Consider the following 16,872-nt stretch of genomic DNA (forward strand, 5'->3'; position numbering starts at 1 on the left):
ATTCATTCTGCTGTTGTCACTCGGTTTATTTTTAGTGTTGATTTTGTTGGTTATGCTTGTTTCATAGTATCTCACTGGTATCCACCTTGAAAGGCAGACTGTATTTTACAATGCATCACTGCTAACATTATTATTATTAATCCTGCAGTATTTTTAAATTAGATTAATTTTTTTATCTAACAAAAGAATGGTTTTAAGTATTTTGAATACTACATTTTCTTCTAAGTTAATCTTTGATTTTATTGTTATTATTTCTTAATGCAGATTAAGTGCTTTGCTATAAATGTTGTGACCGGACAGTCAGTGGAAACGCCACTTGACCTTCGAGTTCGCATTCTGGATGTAAATGACAATTCACCCATATTTACACAAACAGTGTTTTCAGGGTCAATTTCAGAGAGCAGCATGGACAGTAAGTACATTACAAACACATTATAGCCATTTCTGCCACTGGATAAAATAAGTATGCATCTATCTTTCTCATCATGTTCTATTTCAATCTGGGATTCCTCACTCACCCTCATCCAGTTGCCCTTTCCCCAGTTCTATGCACTTCTACTCAGAAGTAAGCCTCATTGAGTTCAATGGGAGATGCTCTTGGGTGGGTTTGGGATTGAAGGCCAAAACCCTGTGTCTGTAGAGTAGGAATTTGGGAAACTGTGGTGTCCCCTCAGGTGATTGCTGGACTACAACTCCCATCATTCCTCCTAGCTGATGGGAGCTGGAGACATCTGGGGGGGGGCATAAGTTCCCTGTCCCTGTTTTAGAGAAATTGCCAAAATGATGCCTTTTAAAGGCACATCAGAGTTTGCTACATTTGTAGTGCAGCACATTAGCAGAGACTGGGGGACTTCATTGAAACACACCTAACATTTTGAAAAATGCATTCTGTCCTGCATTTTAGTAAGCAGAGAGATATTGGAGAATTCACAAATTATGGCATCCTTGCAGTTTTAATAAACTGAAGTGCAGCTCTTAAGGTGTTTTTTTTTAGTGGTCTTCTCCTTCTTTCCAGACACATTGGTGATGAAAATAACTGCTACAGATGCAGATGAGCCAAATAACCTGAATTCCAAAATTGCCTTCAAGATTGTGAGTCAAAATCCTGGAGGTCCATCAAAGTTTATTTTGAACAAACAGACTGGAGAACTTCACATTGCAAATATCCTTGACAGAGAGGTAAAAATACATGCATATAAGTCCATTGCTTTTCCTGAGAAATACCACAGTTTGTATGCTAGGGAAAAGAGCTATTCGGGACTTAAGAAAGCTTTCTGAAAAGTCAGCACAAAATAATTGGCTATTGGGCATCTATTCTAGAAGAGAAAATCAGCCAGGAAAAAAAATCAGAAAGATAATATGGGCTGAAGTGACAGATATGCATAAAGCTGTAACCTTGTGCATGCTTACGTGGGAGTAAATGCCACTGAACTCTGCATCAAAATTGAATGAGATTGCAAAAAATGATGTCAATAAAATAGAGAAGAACAAGACACTTGAAATGATTCATAACTTTTTCCATTGCATCACATCATAGGATCCCTCCAGACAACCAATTTATTGAGAATTTGTCCTGATTTTCTTGCACAAACCTTACACTGAGGTTCACTTATATCCTCTGTTCTTTATTTAGCCATTATTCTTAATTGTTTGCAGGGCAGTTAAATTAAACTTCCCCCTTCACTTTCAAGCACAGTAAGTTAGATTTTTTAAAAGGGGGGGGGATTTGTTTACTAGCCTTCAGTTCACTTTAATTGGGCTAACCTAAAGTTCAAGTACACACCCAAATCCCTCCCACAAAATATGGTCCATGTAAAACACTTTCCACAATGAGATTAAAAAACACTACAAAGCGTGCTTTCTCACTAATGTGAATGTTTAAACATTTGTCTTCCTTCCTTCCTTCCCCTCACTTGTATTTAGGAACATGGAAGCTACAGTCTGGTTGTGAGAGCCACAGACAGGGATGGAGGTCCAGATGGAATATCATCTGAATGTTCATGCGAGGTTTCTGTAACTGATGTAAATGATCAGTTTCCAACTTGTGCACAGAGCTCGGTAAGCTATTGACTAAAGTAGTACAGTGGTGCCTCTGGTTACGTACTTAATTCGTTCCGGAGGTCCGTTCTTAACCTGAAACTGTTCTTAACCTGAAGCACCACTTTAGCTAATGGGACCTCCTGCTGCTGCTGCGCCGCCAGAACACGATTTCTGTTCTTATCCTGAAGCAAAGTTCTTAACCTGAAGTGTTATTTCTGGGTTAGCGGAGTATATAACCTGAAGTGTATGTAACCTGAAGCGTATGTAACCCGAGGTACCACTGTATCACCAGCAACAATCAATTCCACATTCTGCAATACCTTCTGGGAGCAGGGATGGATTTATATGCCTTTGGAAGTAGAAATTGAAGCAGAAAATAGAAATGGAAGCAATCCAGACTATCAGCCTAGTTTCTACTTTCTCTTCAAAAAAATAAAATGAATAGAAAATAAATCTGTATTTCACTGAAAGGAATACCTTACTAATGCCGTATAACCTGCAATAATGTTAAGCTGACAACTATTTAGGCCAGACTTCTCCAAGCTAGGGATGTTGCTGGACTACAACTCCCATCAGCCCCAATCAAAATGGCTGATGGTCAGGGATGATGGGAAATGCAAGCCCAACAACATCTGGAGGGCACCAGGTTGGGGAAGGTTGTTTTAGACCAACTCTCAGGAGTTGACCTTTCATAGTGTGTTCACCCAAAATAAAGGATTTTGCACATAAAAACATTTATCATTTCAACTGCATACCTAAAAGAATAGGTATACAGTATATTTCTAAATAAAATAAAGGAAAATAAAGTTTAATTGTGAATGCATGCTTTGAAACCATATGATTTATGAACTGGCTTGTAAATACAGGAAATGAAATACAGAGTTACATGGAAGAGAGTTGAGATTGTCTACACATACTAACTGTTGATGGGCAACTTCAAGGTTCCTGCTGCCCGTCTTATGGATTTTGCACTTGGGCTGGTTGGACAACCCTTCAGATACAGGACTGTCCTGTGTAAAATCATAGGCAGAGAACCAAAGAAAATAAATGACTAGGAAGGAGGGGAGTTACTCTATATTGAGCTGCTGAGAACAACAAAATATGCAAAACAAAAAATGGATCGGTGGGATTACCATAGCAAGCTGAGTTGTGTTTTGATTCATTGCATTTATTATAGTTTATTTTTCCCAATTAATAAAATAAAGTCCTCAGTGTGGTTCAAAAGGTAAAAAAAGGTAAGGTAAAGGACCCCTGAATGGTTAAGTCCAGTCAAAGGTGACTATGAGGTGTGGCACTCATCTCGCTTTTCAGGCCGAGGGAGCTGGCGTTTGTCCACAAACAGCTTAGTGGGTCATGTGGCCAGCATGACTAAACCACTTCTGATGCAACAGGACATTATGACGAAAGCCAGATTGCACAGACATGCCATTTACCTTCCCGCCACAGCGGTACTATTTATCTACTTGCACTGGTACACCTTCAAACTGCAAGGTTGGCAAAAGCTGGGACAGAGCAACAGAAGCTCACCCCGTTGCACGGATTCGAACTGCCGACCTTCTGATCAGCAAGCCCAAGAGGCTCAGTGGTTTAGACCACAGCACCACCAGTGTGTGTCTCACAGCTATCAGAGAAATCTTTGACCTTCTTTGACACGTTTCTTCAGCTTGCTGTGGTTATCCCAGTCACCCATAGATTGTTGTGCACTATGCCATAAGTAAGCATGATACTCTTTCATTCCATACAGCTAATTGTATCCATATGAGTGCCAAATGATACATATCAGATAGTTAGTGTTCATAGCAAGTTTGAAATTAGTAGCAGCCATGTGCAAAATGCCTTTTGAGATAGTGGGAAACCCATGCATGCGTGTCAACAATTGCTTTCTTTCCTTTCTAGTACGCAATTACCATTGTAGAAAATACACTCAATCAAGAGGCTCTGAGAATACAAGTTTTTGATTTAGATCAAGAGTACACAGATAATTGGTTTGCAGAATTTTATTTTATCTCAGGAAATGAAAATGGCAACTTTGACATAGTCCTGGACCGAGCAACTAACGAGGGTATCCTGAGAGTTATAAAGGTATGAATTTTCCTATTTTCACTGAAAGTCAGATTCTGATCCCATGACTCTTTATTGAAAGTAGAGAATATCCACTCTTTTTTATATTGTCCAAGAAACACAGAGCAAGAGATAATTGTAGTCTCTCAATAAAATAAGGGGGTGAGGAAACTGTGGCCTTCCTGATGTTGCTGAGCTACAATTCCCATCATACCTGCCCATCAAGCTGATGGGACACGTCCAACAACACATGGAAAGCCACAGGTTCCCCATCTCCAGACTTCAGCTTTGCTTCCCAATTGACTTGCTATGGTATATATAGTGCCTTAATTCATCTCCGTGTTGTGCACACATTGAGTGCGCATGTTTGTAAAGGGGTGTCTACATAATCAGCACTCCTGCATGGGACATGGCTACATTACTTACCTGCAGACTTCCACACTCAATGAATGGATGTAGAAGGTGTGGGGTCAGTGATATGCATGATTCTGGGGGTGATGTCAGTGGTGCTCCCCAGAATTTCATGCTGCTCTTTTGCAGGTATGACAAAAAGCCAGGGCTAGAAATGCAGTTTTACCACATGCATCGGGTTCTTAATCAGCCACACAGGACTGTGGACTGACAGTGGCATTTCATGTTTCCTGAATTTTTTGTGTCATCTGTCAACATCTGTGCTCTGTCTGAAGCACATTTGGGGAAATTTCCTGATTCATATGTAATCTATGGAATTTATTAAACAGATTTTAAAAAACAGAATGACCATATGATCGTTTGACTGCTTTATTTGGTTTTGACTTGTATGTGCTGTCTCTCCCTTTCGCTGCATTCAGCTTTTCTGAAAGAGTCTTGTTATGCAAGCAGCAAATGATTTTAATACAAGATACTTTCCAGTGAATGGCTTACTAACAATAAAAATTCTATGTGTATGATTTTACTATCCATAAATGGATGTGCATAATACCTTGTGTAAAGTACCAGAGAACAGCATGCATTACATCCTGTTTCTTTCTTTGTTTTAGGAAATTAACTATGAAGAATTTTCAAGCATACCACTGCGTATTGGTGTGCGAAACATAGCTCCTTTCCATTCTTCAGTGGCTTCACAATATCAATATTCAGCGGCTTCTCAGGGGACCCAAATTACAGTACAAATATCCAATGTAATAGAAGGGCCAACATTTCAACCAACTTCAATTAAAGTGTCTGCACCTGAAAGCTTAACAACTACAACTATACTTACCTATGACGTTGGAACATTCCAAGCTATCGACCAAGATACTGGGAAAATTGCCACTAACGTCCGGTAAGATAGGCTTTGTTTTCAGGATTCTTCTTTGTGGCTCACCCCATGCATTCAGACTTCTCTCTCTCTCTCTCTCTCTCTCTCTCTCTCTCTCTCTCTCTGTGTGTGTGTGTGTGTGTGTATTCAGTATAAACAGGACTCCATCTTTGCACCCACACATACACATGCATATACACACAGAGAGAAAGCAAAGGCTCTTGTTTCAAAAAGGAAGGAGGGTGGGGGTCTGGGCTCGCCATCACTTTTAATTGTTTTCTGAGATATGGAGGGAAGGAAAAGGGAAAACTGGGATATTCCGGGATCAAATCAGAAACCAGGATGGCTTCTGTGATGCTGGGACTGTCCCTGGAAAGTTGGGACATTGGAGGGTCTGCATTTAGTATACAATAGGTGACCTTCAAAGTTGATCTTTCTCTGTTCTTTAGACTGCTTTTGTCAAAAAATGAATTGTGGCTCTTATATGGTTGATTTTTAAAGGAATGCATTTACAGTTCTGAATTTGAAATGTCAATGTTTTGTGGAGACGGAGACTTCCAAATGACTGTGGTGTAAATAAATCCACTAATGGTACTCATCTGTATTCTTGGTGGGGGAAACCTTGAGGCTTCTGTTGAAAGAATATCATAGTTTACCTACATTCAAACCTTAGCATTTAGTCACAACAAACATTTGCTGCATGATCTATACCAGTGGTCTTCAACCAGTCTAGAGCCAAGAAACATCTCTGACTCTCAAGTTTGCAACAGAAGACCCATTTTCACTTTTGATTTATACTTAATTGTGCTAATAATATTAATATTAATATTAATATTAATATTAATGAATCCTTCCAGTAGCACCTTAGAGACCAACTAAGTTTGTTATTGGTATGAGCTTTCGTGTGCATGCACACTTCTTCAGATACACACAAAAGCTCATACCAATAGCAAACTTAGTTGGTCTCTAAGGTGCTACTGGAAGGAATTTTTTTATTTTGTTTCGACTACGGCAAACCAACACGGCTACCTACCTGTAAGTGGTGCTAATAATGCACGTTATTAATCCAAAAATAGCAATTCACAGAGCAATAAAAATTGGGTTATCTTAGTATGAAAAACAATGCAAGGCAGATATTCTATTATGGCCCTTCCCAGATATGAGGAGTTCCTGGTGACATGAAAATTGGAGACTCATTATTCTTACCTACAATGATTACTCCTGCCTGCTATAGCAGAAGTAGGAAATGCAGAATCAGAGGTCTTCTAGGTTGAGCCCAACCCCTGCTCAGGACCCTGCAGGACACAGTCACAGCACCCATTACAGATGGCTGCTGAAGTACCTTCAGCAAAGTCTTGTCACTTCTGCTCATTCTGCATAATATGTGGAACCAAGCCTCTAAGATACAACAAAAATGTTTTCTCTCACATGACAGTATTTTCTCCTATTAAACTGAGCAAATAAAATTGGTCAGTTTGTGCTAATGTAAGCACTGTTACATCTTAAAATGAAGCACAATTCATTTCTGCTAATCAAAAACAGCTACGTCATGGGACGTGATCCAGCCGCCTGGTTTCGTGTCAACCCAACAACTGGCGCCATCTCTTTCAACAAAGTGATTGATCGGGAATCAATCTATGTAGTCAATGGGGTATACTCTGCAGAGCTGCTAGCTATTACTAAAGGTAAGAAAAGAGCTGTTCTTTTTTTATATAATTTTCCTTGCTATTTACAGGAAGTCTGCAACAGCTCGAAGAAATGCAATTCTGCAAATTGAGATAGTTCCTCCAACTATCTTGTAGTCCATTTTGAGCTAGTGAAGAAAGTAGCCTCTGTGGGTTTCAAATAGCTAAATATACAAATATTCCTTCAACAACTGGACCCAAATCTTGGTGTGGTAGTTTCAAATCCACACATGAAACTGATTCCCCATAAATCACCTCTGAAGACTCCACACTTCTTGAGTTTCTCTTTGTGCAAACTCTCTTCTGTCTCAGCTTCTTTCCAATAGTAGAAATTAAGAGCGCGAAATAAATACATGCTGCTCAGTCATGCAACAAAATGTGTACAAAGATACCCATATTTTCAAATGAATGGAGACACAAACTGCTGTTGAGGGACTTTTGAGGCTTTAGAGCAGGCATAGGCAAACTTGGCCCTCCATATGTTTTGAGACTACAATTCCCATCAGCCCTGACCACTGGTCCTGTTAGCTAGAGATGGTGGCAGTTATAGTCCCAAAATATCTGGAGGGCTGGGTTTGCCTATGCCTGCTTTAGGGCTCTACAAGATTTCTCCTACTGGCAGTTCAGTGCTGCTGTTCAGTGGTGGTGATCTTGATATCCAAGGATACCCTGTTTAAACGATCTAAATTGTAAGAGGCATGTAAACGATCATATGTGAACTAGTACTATCACATAAGAAGCAGGGGCTGGATCAGACCAAAGACCCATCCATTCCAGCATGCTGTTCTCACAGTGGCTAACTAGATGCCTACAGGAACCCTAGAAGTACTTATGGTTCTCAGCAAACGTTATTCAGAAGTGTACTGCCCCCGATCCTGTTTAAAGAATTGAGGCTGGTGGCTATTAATATATTTTGTGGAATCAAATTCTGTAATTCTGCTGCGTGAAGGATTACTTCCTTTTGTTACTGAATCTTCCATCATTCAGTTGCATTGGATGAGCTCAGGTTCTAGAATCCTAAGAGCGAAAATGTCTCTCTATCGATTGGCTTCAAACCATGCATAATTTTATATACCTCTACCATATCCTCTGTCCTTAACTTGCCATTTTTTAAAACTAAAAAGACCCAAATGTTGCAACCCTTCCACATCGGAGAGTAGTTTCTCAAGAAGCACTTTTGAGGACCAAAAGATATCTCATAAAACTAGATTGTGTTTGGACAATGTACTAAGTCTCCACTGATTCTAGAATAAAATGCTGTGTGTAGACAGTCTTCCGCCCCCTGCCCCCACCGCTTTTTATCCCATGATCAGCCATTGAGTATTTAACAGCTGTTTAACTTCAAACAATAAAATTAACCACTTGTTTACTTTTCTGATTTGTGCAAATGTAGTTTTGCCATGCTGTTTTCTTACCAGGGGTATTTTTCTTCTGCAACATAGAGTAGTAAGATGCACCTGATTCCACCCACCCACCGTCTTCATATAGATGTATTTTATTACAGACAGTCCTTTCACAACAGCCACTGGTACCATTGTGCTTACTATTGATGATGTCAATGACAACTGCCCTACTGTAACAGACGAAATCAGAAAAGTATGTGTGGACAATCCAACAGCGGTAATCACAGCTCACGATCTAGATGGCCATCCATATGGTCCACCTTTTAAATTTTCAATAGTGGCACAGTCTCCAGGAAGTTCGTGGAACATCAGAATAGTGAATGGTGAGTACATTTATATGTAGAGATCACCTTACCAGTCAATGCTTGCCCGCCTTTCTAAGCTGGTTTTACCTTCCAACACCTCCCTCCTATCCCTGCACCAACCATTTCTTTGTATGGTAAGTTTGTAAGAATCTGTGTGCTTTTTGGTCACTCTCAACTTGGGCATGTGGGAGTCCTACACAACAGTTTGAGCAGACACCCCCCAACCTTCAGCCTGCAGATGTTTTGGACTACAATTCCCATTAACCCTGACCACTGGTCCTGGGAGTTGTAGGCCAAAACATCTGAAGGGCTGCAGGTTGGGGATGCCTGAATTTGAGCATCTGGGTCACAGGAAGGGAGAAACATCTATTGAGTTTGTAGCAAACAAAGGCATGGTGCAACTGTGTAATGTTATGTAATTCAGCTTCAATATAATGCAAATGACTTGCACTACCTGTAATCAATTAAAGCATCCCTGAGAGTGAGCCTTCTTGAACCTCATGTCCTCCAGGTTTTGGGACTACATTTCCCATCGTCCCTTACTGTTGGCCACACTGGCTGAGACTCATGGGAGTTGTAGTCCAAAACATCTAGAGAAGGCAGGGGAAGGCTGCTCAAAGCATTTGCTAGAGGACATGTTCTCCAATTATTACCATCAAATAACCCTCTTCTGCTCTCTGGCTTCTCTGTGATCAACACAATGAATGTAGTTGTTGGGAACCTGCCCCCATTCACTTTTATCAGTGATGGCCAATTCTTACAAGACATTGCTGATTAACTTCATCAGCCCAGAGAATGGGAGGGTAAGCAAAGAGAGAAGTCAGTGGCATAGCTGCACTGTGCTACAGGAAAGAAACTCAAATGTGTTTTCTTAATGCACCCAGGTGGGTTCTGAGGTTTGTATCCTACATCGCACAAGATTAGGCTCCCATCAGCACATGGATTTCTGCTTGCTCAACAGGACTTCCCCCTTCTTCCTACCCCCACATGCTCCCTGTGCCCTCCCCAGCTTTGCTCCTGAAGGTTGAGAGAACTCCTAGAACAGAGTTAGTGAACATCCATGGGAAGAAGAGGGTGAGGAAATCCCATTGTGCAAGAGGAAATCCTAACGCTGACAGCACACTCACTCAGCACTATGTTGGAGGTGACCCTGAGAGATTAATGTAGTTTAGGCTGCCCTCATAAGGACTGCTAACTTTATTTAGGAACATGGACTTGACCCTAAGCGGAAATTCCAAAGCAGAATTCTTAATATAAATTATTATTTTTGTTTCTTCCCTTTCCCCGCTCCCAAACAGATACCTCAGCAGCACTGTTCTCCCAGGATATAGAATTTGTCATTCATGAGGTCCAAGTTAGAGTGGTCGACAACAGTGGCAAAAGCTGTGATAGGCCACTGGTTATTCCTTTGCAAGCCTGTCATTGTGACCGCAATGGGATGTGTGTCAAGTCTGCCATTCGAAGAATCACTGTTACTATTATTGGTGGTGGTGCTGGTGGAGGAGGTGGAGGTGGTGGTGGTGGTGGTGGTGGAGGAGGAGCAATAGGAGGAGGTGGAACAGGCATTGGTGGAGGTGGCCAGGGAGGAAGCACAGGGGGAGGAACTAGTGGAGGAGGAACCGGTGGAGGAGGAACTGGCTGGGGAGGAAGCACAGGGGGAGAAACTGGCTGGGGAGGAAGCACAGGGGGAGGAAGCACAGGGGGAGGAACTGGTGGAGGAGGAACTGGTGGAGGAGGAAGCACAGGGGAAGGAACTGGCGGGGGAGGAGGCAGCTGGGGAGGAACAGGAGGAGGAAGAGATGACGGAACAGGAGGAGCTGGTGGTGGCACTGGTGCTGGTATTGATTATGGTGGCGGTGGTATGATTGACGGTGGCACTGGTGGTTATGGTGGTTATGATGGATATGGTGGTTATGGTTGGGACAGACAAGGAGGCGCAGAAACTACACTTAGTGCTACAGCCATTGGCCTGATGTTCCTCGGAGGACTAATATTTGTGTGTAAGTATTCTACTGAAACTAAATTAACTATTTCTATTTCTATTTTGTTTGTTTGTTTTTTGGAATTGTGTGTGTGTTTTTAAAAGGGAACTAGACAGCTGATCTTTCTTATTTAATATTTTGCTATAACATTATTGCATTAATGAAAGCTACTCTGTGCAACTTCCCATGAAATGAGGAGTTTTGACAAGAGGAGAGTTGAAGATTTTGGAGTCCCATTAACTATATGTTTATGTTCACACACTTTAAAATCACAACCTAGCCTTGGAGGAAGCATCAAGTGCTGCATTTAACACAGTAATGTGTGCTACCATAGCTTAATGCACAAGGCTAAGCAGAGTCAATGGCCAAATAGCTGTCTTACTTGTTTCCAAAAAGCCTTAAGATGCGTCATCAACATATAGTTCTGGGTGCAGCAATGAGGATATAGGAAGCAGCCTTGTGCTGATTCAGACCAGTGCTCCATCTAGCTCAGTATTGTCTCTACACTCACTGACATTAGCATTTCTGGGGTTTTAGGCAGCAGTTTTCCCTAGCCCTGCCTGGAGATTGATTAGGGATTGGGGATTGGAAATCTTGGGGTTTGAACCTGGGACCTTCTGCATGCAAAGTAGGGCAGCTGCTGTATCAGCGATGCGAATGGTGTTAGATTGGATCCCAGCACCAGTGGGCTGACTGTTCTGCTTGAATCAGAGTTATATCCTGGCACCTGATGCTGTCTCAGCCATGCTTGTTCATGTAGAGAAGAATAAAAAGAAATAATGTGGTGTTTGTAATGCTCATCATTGAAAGTGGTTAAACAAATAGATTCAGTAATAAAGATGATAAGAGACTGAAAGAGGACTGAAATATATATATATGAATGAAAATATTATAACAAAAAATAATCATAACAGGTTGAAAAAAATACTCAGCAGTAGATGTCATAACGTGAGATTATGTTAGGTAATGAAAATAAATCAGAACAGTAAGAAAACACAGTTAAAAGGACAGTAAATAGGAAACCATGAAAAGAGTGGAAGGGAAGTAAAAGAAAAGATTTATAGTAATTTGGATGAATATAGATAAGTTATTATTATTATTATGCATGTTTTATATTTATGCTGTTATCTTTCTTATTGTTTTGTGCATGACTGTAACATAGTATGTGTTGTTGTCAACAAGAAATAATAGAAAAGTAAATAAAAAATAAGAAAGAAAGAGAGAAAGAAAGAAAGAAAAGAAAAGAAAGAAACATAAAAGTGGTTAGAAATCAATAGGTTCTTGGTTCTGTCTAATTTAAAATTACTCTTGGGTCTCAGAACTTATCATTCCTTGCAAATTAAGTTGAGTATTTATATTTGGAGACAAATATATGCTTTAATGCTTAAAAACTGCATCAATTTCTTTTACCTCTTCTGTTAGTGGTTCCAATTCTGATGTCACAGAGTGACTGTTGCGGCTATTGTGGATCTGGTCCTACTGGTGGTGTTGGGGCTGGATTTGAGCCTGTGCCTGAATGTTCAGAAGGAGCTATTCATTCGTGGGGAATTGAAGGAGCACAGCCTGAAGACCGGGTTGGTTCATAACTTTGCAGAAAGCTTTACAGAATCTATCCCATTATCAATATGAAGCCTCTAACACAATGATGGACCTGTCAGACTTCCCAGCACAACCATTATTGTCTGTCCCATCTATTCGCTTTCAACATATGTATTCCACTCTTCAGTGTTTTCACTCTTCAGAGCCGACTCCCAAGTAATATAAAAGCAACCAAAATAAGCAGTAACGGCAGCATAGCAAAACAACATATTACTTGGTTGACTATTTTCCTCCATGTTGATCTGCACAACTGCTAAGATCAGCTGAGGCAAGTCTCCCAGGCAGAAGCAGCTCACCAGGTGGGGTGGAACTGCTGTGCTAGCTTCCTGACAGGTGGGCCACTGTTGCTTACTGGGAGGGAGGTGCAAGGCAGCAGGGAGGTTGGTGCAATATCATTATCATCATCACCATCATTAAAATTTCTATACAGTCCTTCATCTGAAGATCACAGGGTAGTTTACAATATAAAAAAACAAAAATATATACCATAATAACAAGCAAAAATAATACTCCCCCCATCCCCCAGTTTAAAAGGCCATGGATTTTTTAATTAGCCAAATGTCTCAGAGAAGGGGAGTGTTTTTGTCTGGCACTTAGAGACATGTAACCAAGCCCAGGTGAACTTGCCTGGGAAGAGCATTCCACCAACAGGGAGTGACCACAGAAAAGGCCCGTTCTACCTGTCACAGAGGAGGCACACTAAGAAGGGCCTCAGATGGTGATCACAGGGTCCAGCTCACTTCATAGGAGGAGAGGCAGTTTCTGAGGTAGTTTGGTCCTGAGCTTTTTAAGGCTTTATAGGTCAAAAGCAGCACTTTGAATTGGGCCCAGAAACTAATTGGCAGCCAGTGCAGTTGGGCCAGGATTGGCATTATATGCTCAAGCTGTCTTGCCCCAGTGAGCAATCTGGCCTCCGAATTCTGTACCAGCTGATTTTTCCAAACTGTCTTCAGAGGCAGCCCTACGTATAATGTTTTGCAGTAATCTAACCTGGAGGTTAACAGAGCATAGACAACTAATGTTAGGCTACCCTTGTCTAGGCAGGGGTGCAGCTGAAGCAGATGGAAGGTACTCTGTGCCACCAAGGCCACCTAGCCACAAGTGACAGTGGCAGATCCAGAAGTACTCCCAAGCTGCATACCCACTCCTTCAGAAGAAGTGTGATCCCATCACTTACCTGACCTCCTGGTAGGTGGGTTGCTGCTGCTTAGTGGGAGGGGGAGGGGGAGGGGCCAGGCAGCAGGGTCAGCCTTATGCAAATTGGCTCTCGCTCCACTGCCTTGTCCCACCTTCACTCCCTGTAAGCAGCAGCAGCTCTGCTGCCGGGAGGTTAGGTAAATGTTCCCACTCCAACCCAACATCTGCTTCTAATGCCTGTCTAGCTTCCCATTATGCTTGTGGTCCTCTGAATCAGGCCAAAAACCATATATTTACATCTCTTTTTAAAATCCATATTTAGCTATTTTTTATTTATTTTTACTCACTTCTTTTAGGACGTTTCAAATATTTGTGGGCAAGTGGCAAATACAGGCATGGGCGACTATGGTGACTCCTCAGGTAAGGCTAAGCTGACATTGTAAGTTTGGTAAATAATACTTTTCATCTTTATCCCTTCCAGTGGATAATACAAAGGGCTTGGAGAGACAGGGCACCTTCAGAAGCATAACCCAGCTCCACAGCCTGTGTTCACCTACTATAGTTTAGATCAGGGTTTCCCAGCCTAAAAACGGCTGGAGACCCAAGTTTGGGAAACCCTCAACCAGCCCCACTCTGCCTGCCTTCTTGATGTGGCACTGGCTGTCAGCTTCCTCCTCCTCAGTCTCAAGGTTGTCCTTGTAGAACTCAGAAACAAAGAAGATGGATGCAAAACTAGAATTAGCTGGCTCAGTCCAGTAGCACTGCCTACCTTTTGCCTCTCTCCCTTCTGCCTGACCAGACCCAAGGGGCACCAGCCACTACTGCTTGCCCATATTAATGGGGTTTAAGGTGGCTTGAATTCATCTCAGCATTGGCTAGTAGGCCACGATGTTTGGGGGCTACATAAATCACCACTGTTCCTCCAAAAGCATCATGCAAAAATAATATGGGGTGGTTGTTGTTTCTAATTTTCAGATATCTATGCAACTAAGTATAAAGGTGGGGTGAGTACAGGAGTTGAAGAAACAATCGGACTCGGAGCAGTTAAAGGCTATGGAACGAATGTTGATTATGGAACTACTACAGGCTATGGAACAACAGGAAGAAAAGAAGCATATGGAGGGACCATAAAAGAATACAGAGAGAGTGGCGTGAATATGGCTTTCTTGGACAGCTATTTTTCAGAGGTAACCTATGTTCATCTCTTATGCAGGCAGTTTAATAAATGTGCCGGTTTGGGACAAGTCCTTACTATGGTTGTATGCAACTGTCCTTGCCAGTATATGTAGGGCAAATTTCAATCCCAGGTAAACAGAAATATATTCAGGGTCAGAGAAGTCCAAACTGCTTTTATCCAAGTTGCTGAATGCAATTGCTTTGGCAAATTGGAGGGCTGGTGGGGAAAGGTGGTGACTTTAGGATGCTTTGCACCAAGTGTATTTCTGGGTGCAGAGAAGTTATACTTGCTGGTTGTGTCTGACCACATCTACGCCTGCCACATCAATTCCTAGGCACAGCAATTTCTCCTTCTGCCCTCAACATAAACTCTGCATGCCTGACCTTTGGTTAACAGCAGAAGGAATTTATCTGAACAAATCTAATCACTCCAATTGCACATTGTTTACCACTGATATTCTGCCTGGTGCTTAATAGTAGTGCATTGCATCTCTTACTAATAGATTCATTTTCTTCTCCATGTTGATCGCAAAGAAAGCAAGGACTTCAATTCTGTCTTCCCCTTTCTTCATTTTTAGAAAGCGTTTGCCTATGCCGATGAAGACGAAGGCAGACCTGCAAATGACTGTCTCCTGATATATGATCATGAGGGTATAGGCTCTCCTGTTGGTTCCATTGGCTGTTGCAGTTTTATTGGCGATGATCTGGATGACACCTATCTAGACACACTGGGACCTAAGTTTAAGACCTTGGCAGAAATCTGCCTGGGTGTGCAAATTGAGCCATTCCCAGATACTGACTCAAATTGGCCATCTTTGCCCAATCCTGATCTCGATATAAGCCTGCCACCGCCTGGAACTACCATTGTTGTTAATACATCTTCAACTATGACTCCACCTCCTCCTGTTGGCAGCACAACGGTTGTTACTGAAAATACCTACACGACTACTTCTGCTGTACAGCCTCCAAGGCCTGATCCTATGCTCCAAGGCAACGTAGTGGTGACTGAGACATATACAACAGGGCCAACAATGAAACCTCCTACAATGAATGTCGATCCTCTGTATGGATCAAATGTTGTGGTAACAGAAAGGGTGCTTGATCCTACCTCGGTCACTGATTTGCATGGCATGATAGATATTCCAGAGCTACCAGATGGGTCCAATGTGGTGGTCACAGAAAGGGTGATTGCTCCAAATGCAAGGATACCCCCTTCCATGAGTATTCCTGATCTGTCTGAGGGGTCAAATGTAGTGGTGACAGAAAGAGTGATTCGACCTGTCGCAGGCATGCAGGGAAATTTGAGCATTCCTTCTGAGTTATCAGGTGGACACAATGTGGTTGTTACTGAAAGAGTAATGTCAGGGGCAGGAATGAGTGGAGGCGTTGGCGGAATGAGTAGCATTCCTTCTGAGTTATCAGGTGGACGCAATGTGGTTGTTACTGAAAGAGTAGTGTCAGGGGCAGGAATGAGTGGAGGCATTGGCAACATGAGTGGCATCACAGGTCAAATGCTGAGTCCTGATAATCTCCTTAGCCAAACAATGGGATCCGCTTCTCCTGGTACGAGTCGAAGGCGGGTGACAAAATACAGCACTATTCAGTATTCGAATCAATAAGGCCTCTTGCAATTACATATTGCTGCAAAACTCCCTTTTTTAAAGAGAGAGATTTGCTACTGAACAATGTTATTATTTATACATAGCAAATCACATGGGGGTGGGGAAGAGGCTTGCCTGAAAACCTCTTAAAGCTATGCAGACCGAAAAGGAAATGCAGAATCTCTGCCAATATAAGACAACTCTGGCACCCCGCGCCCCCTTCCCCAAATCCACAAATGGCAGTGAATATAATTGGCACAGACTTTTAATACATCATTGGTGTTGGAGAGCATGGTGCCTTCCTAATGTCATTTGCTAAAAACACACTGTGTTTGTTCGCCACATTATTCAATTGTTTTTACCAGCTTGGAAAGGAAATGGAATTGTGTTCAAGGTGACTTTTAGGAACAGCTCCTTTTTGGAACACTGGCTGAACTGTTTCACTCAGTTTTGGAACTGCTTGGTGTATTTCATACTGTTTGCACAGAATCTCTTCCAAGTAGTAACTCCAGATGGAATGCATAGTTCAACTCTCTACCTGGCAAACATGAAGGAACTAGGTAACAAAGTGAGGGAAAGAGGAAAGAAACGAAATACATCAACA

The 16,872-nt window shown here is 41.9% G+C and overlaps 1 protein-coding gene across 1 annotated transcript in view; it reads left to right on the forward strand.

Moving 5' to 3' along the window:
* The window catches only part of LOC117049939 (desmoglein-1-beta-like), a 29,291-nt gene extending 12,777 nt beyond the window's left edge, over positions 1-16,514 (forward strand). Inside the window, exons 5-17 of the mRNA XM_033155086.1 lie at positions 265-412; positions 1,016-1,179; positions 1,924-2,058; positions 3,937-4,122; positions 5,121-5,404; positions 6,923-7,065; positions 8,570-8,791; positions 10,072-10,500; positions 10,573-10,773; positions 12,178-12,329; positions 13,848-13,911; positions 14,467-14,678; positions 15,246-16,514. Coding sequence (XP_033010977.1) covers positions 265-412; positions 1,016-1,179; positions 1,924-2,058; positions 3,937-4,122; positions 5,121-5,404; positions 6,923-7,065; positions 8,570-8,791; positions 10,072-10,500; positions 10,573-10,773; positions 12,178-12,329; positions 13,848-13,911; positions 14,467-14,678; positions 15,246-16,286 — 3,381 coding nt within the window. The 3' untranslated portion in view covers positions 16,287-16,514. The remainder of the gene's footprint in view (positions 1-264; positions 413-1,015; positions 1,180-1,923; positions 2,059-3,936; positions 4,123-5,120; positions 5,405-6,922; positions 7,066-8,569; positions 8,792-10,071; positions 10,501-10,572; positions 10,774-12,177; positions 12,330-13,847; positions 13,912-14,466; positions 14,679-15,245) is intronic.
* Positions 16,515-16,872: the final 358 nt, after the last annotated feature.

Source organism: Lacerta agilis, chromosome 7 (genome assembly GCF_009819535.1).
Source record: "Lacerta agilis isolate rLacAgi1 chromosome 7, rLacAgi1.pri, whole genome shotgun sequence".
In the NCBI taxonomy this organism is placed as follows: domain Eukaryota; kingdom Metazoa; phylum Chordata; class Lepidosauria; order Squamata; family Lacertidae; genus Lacerta; species Lacerta agilis.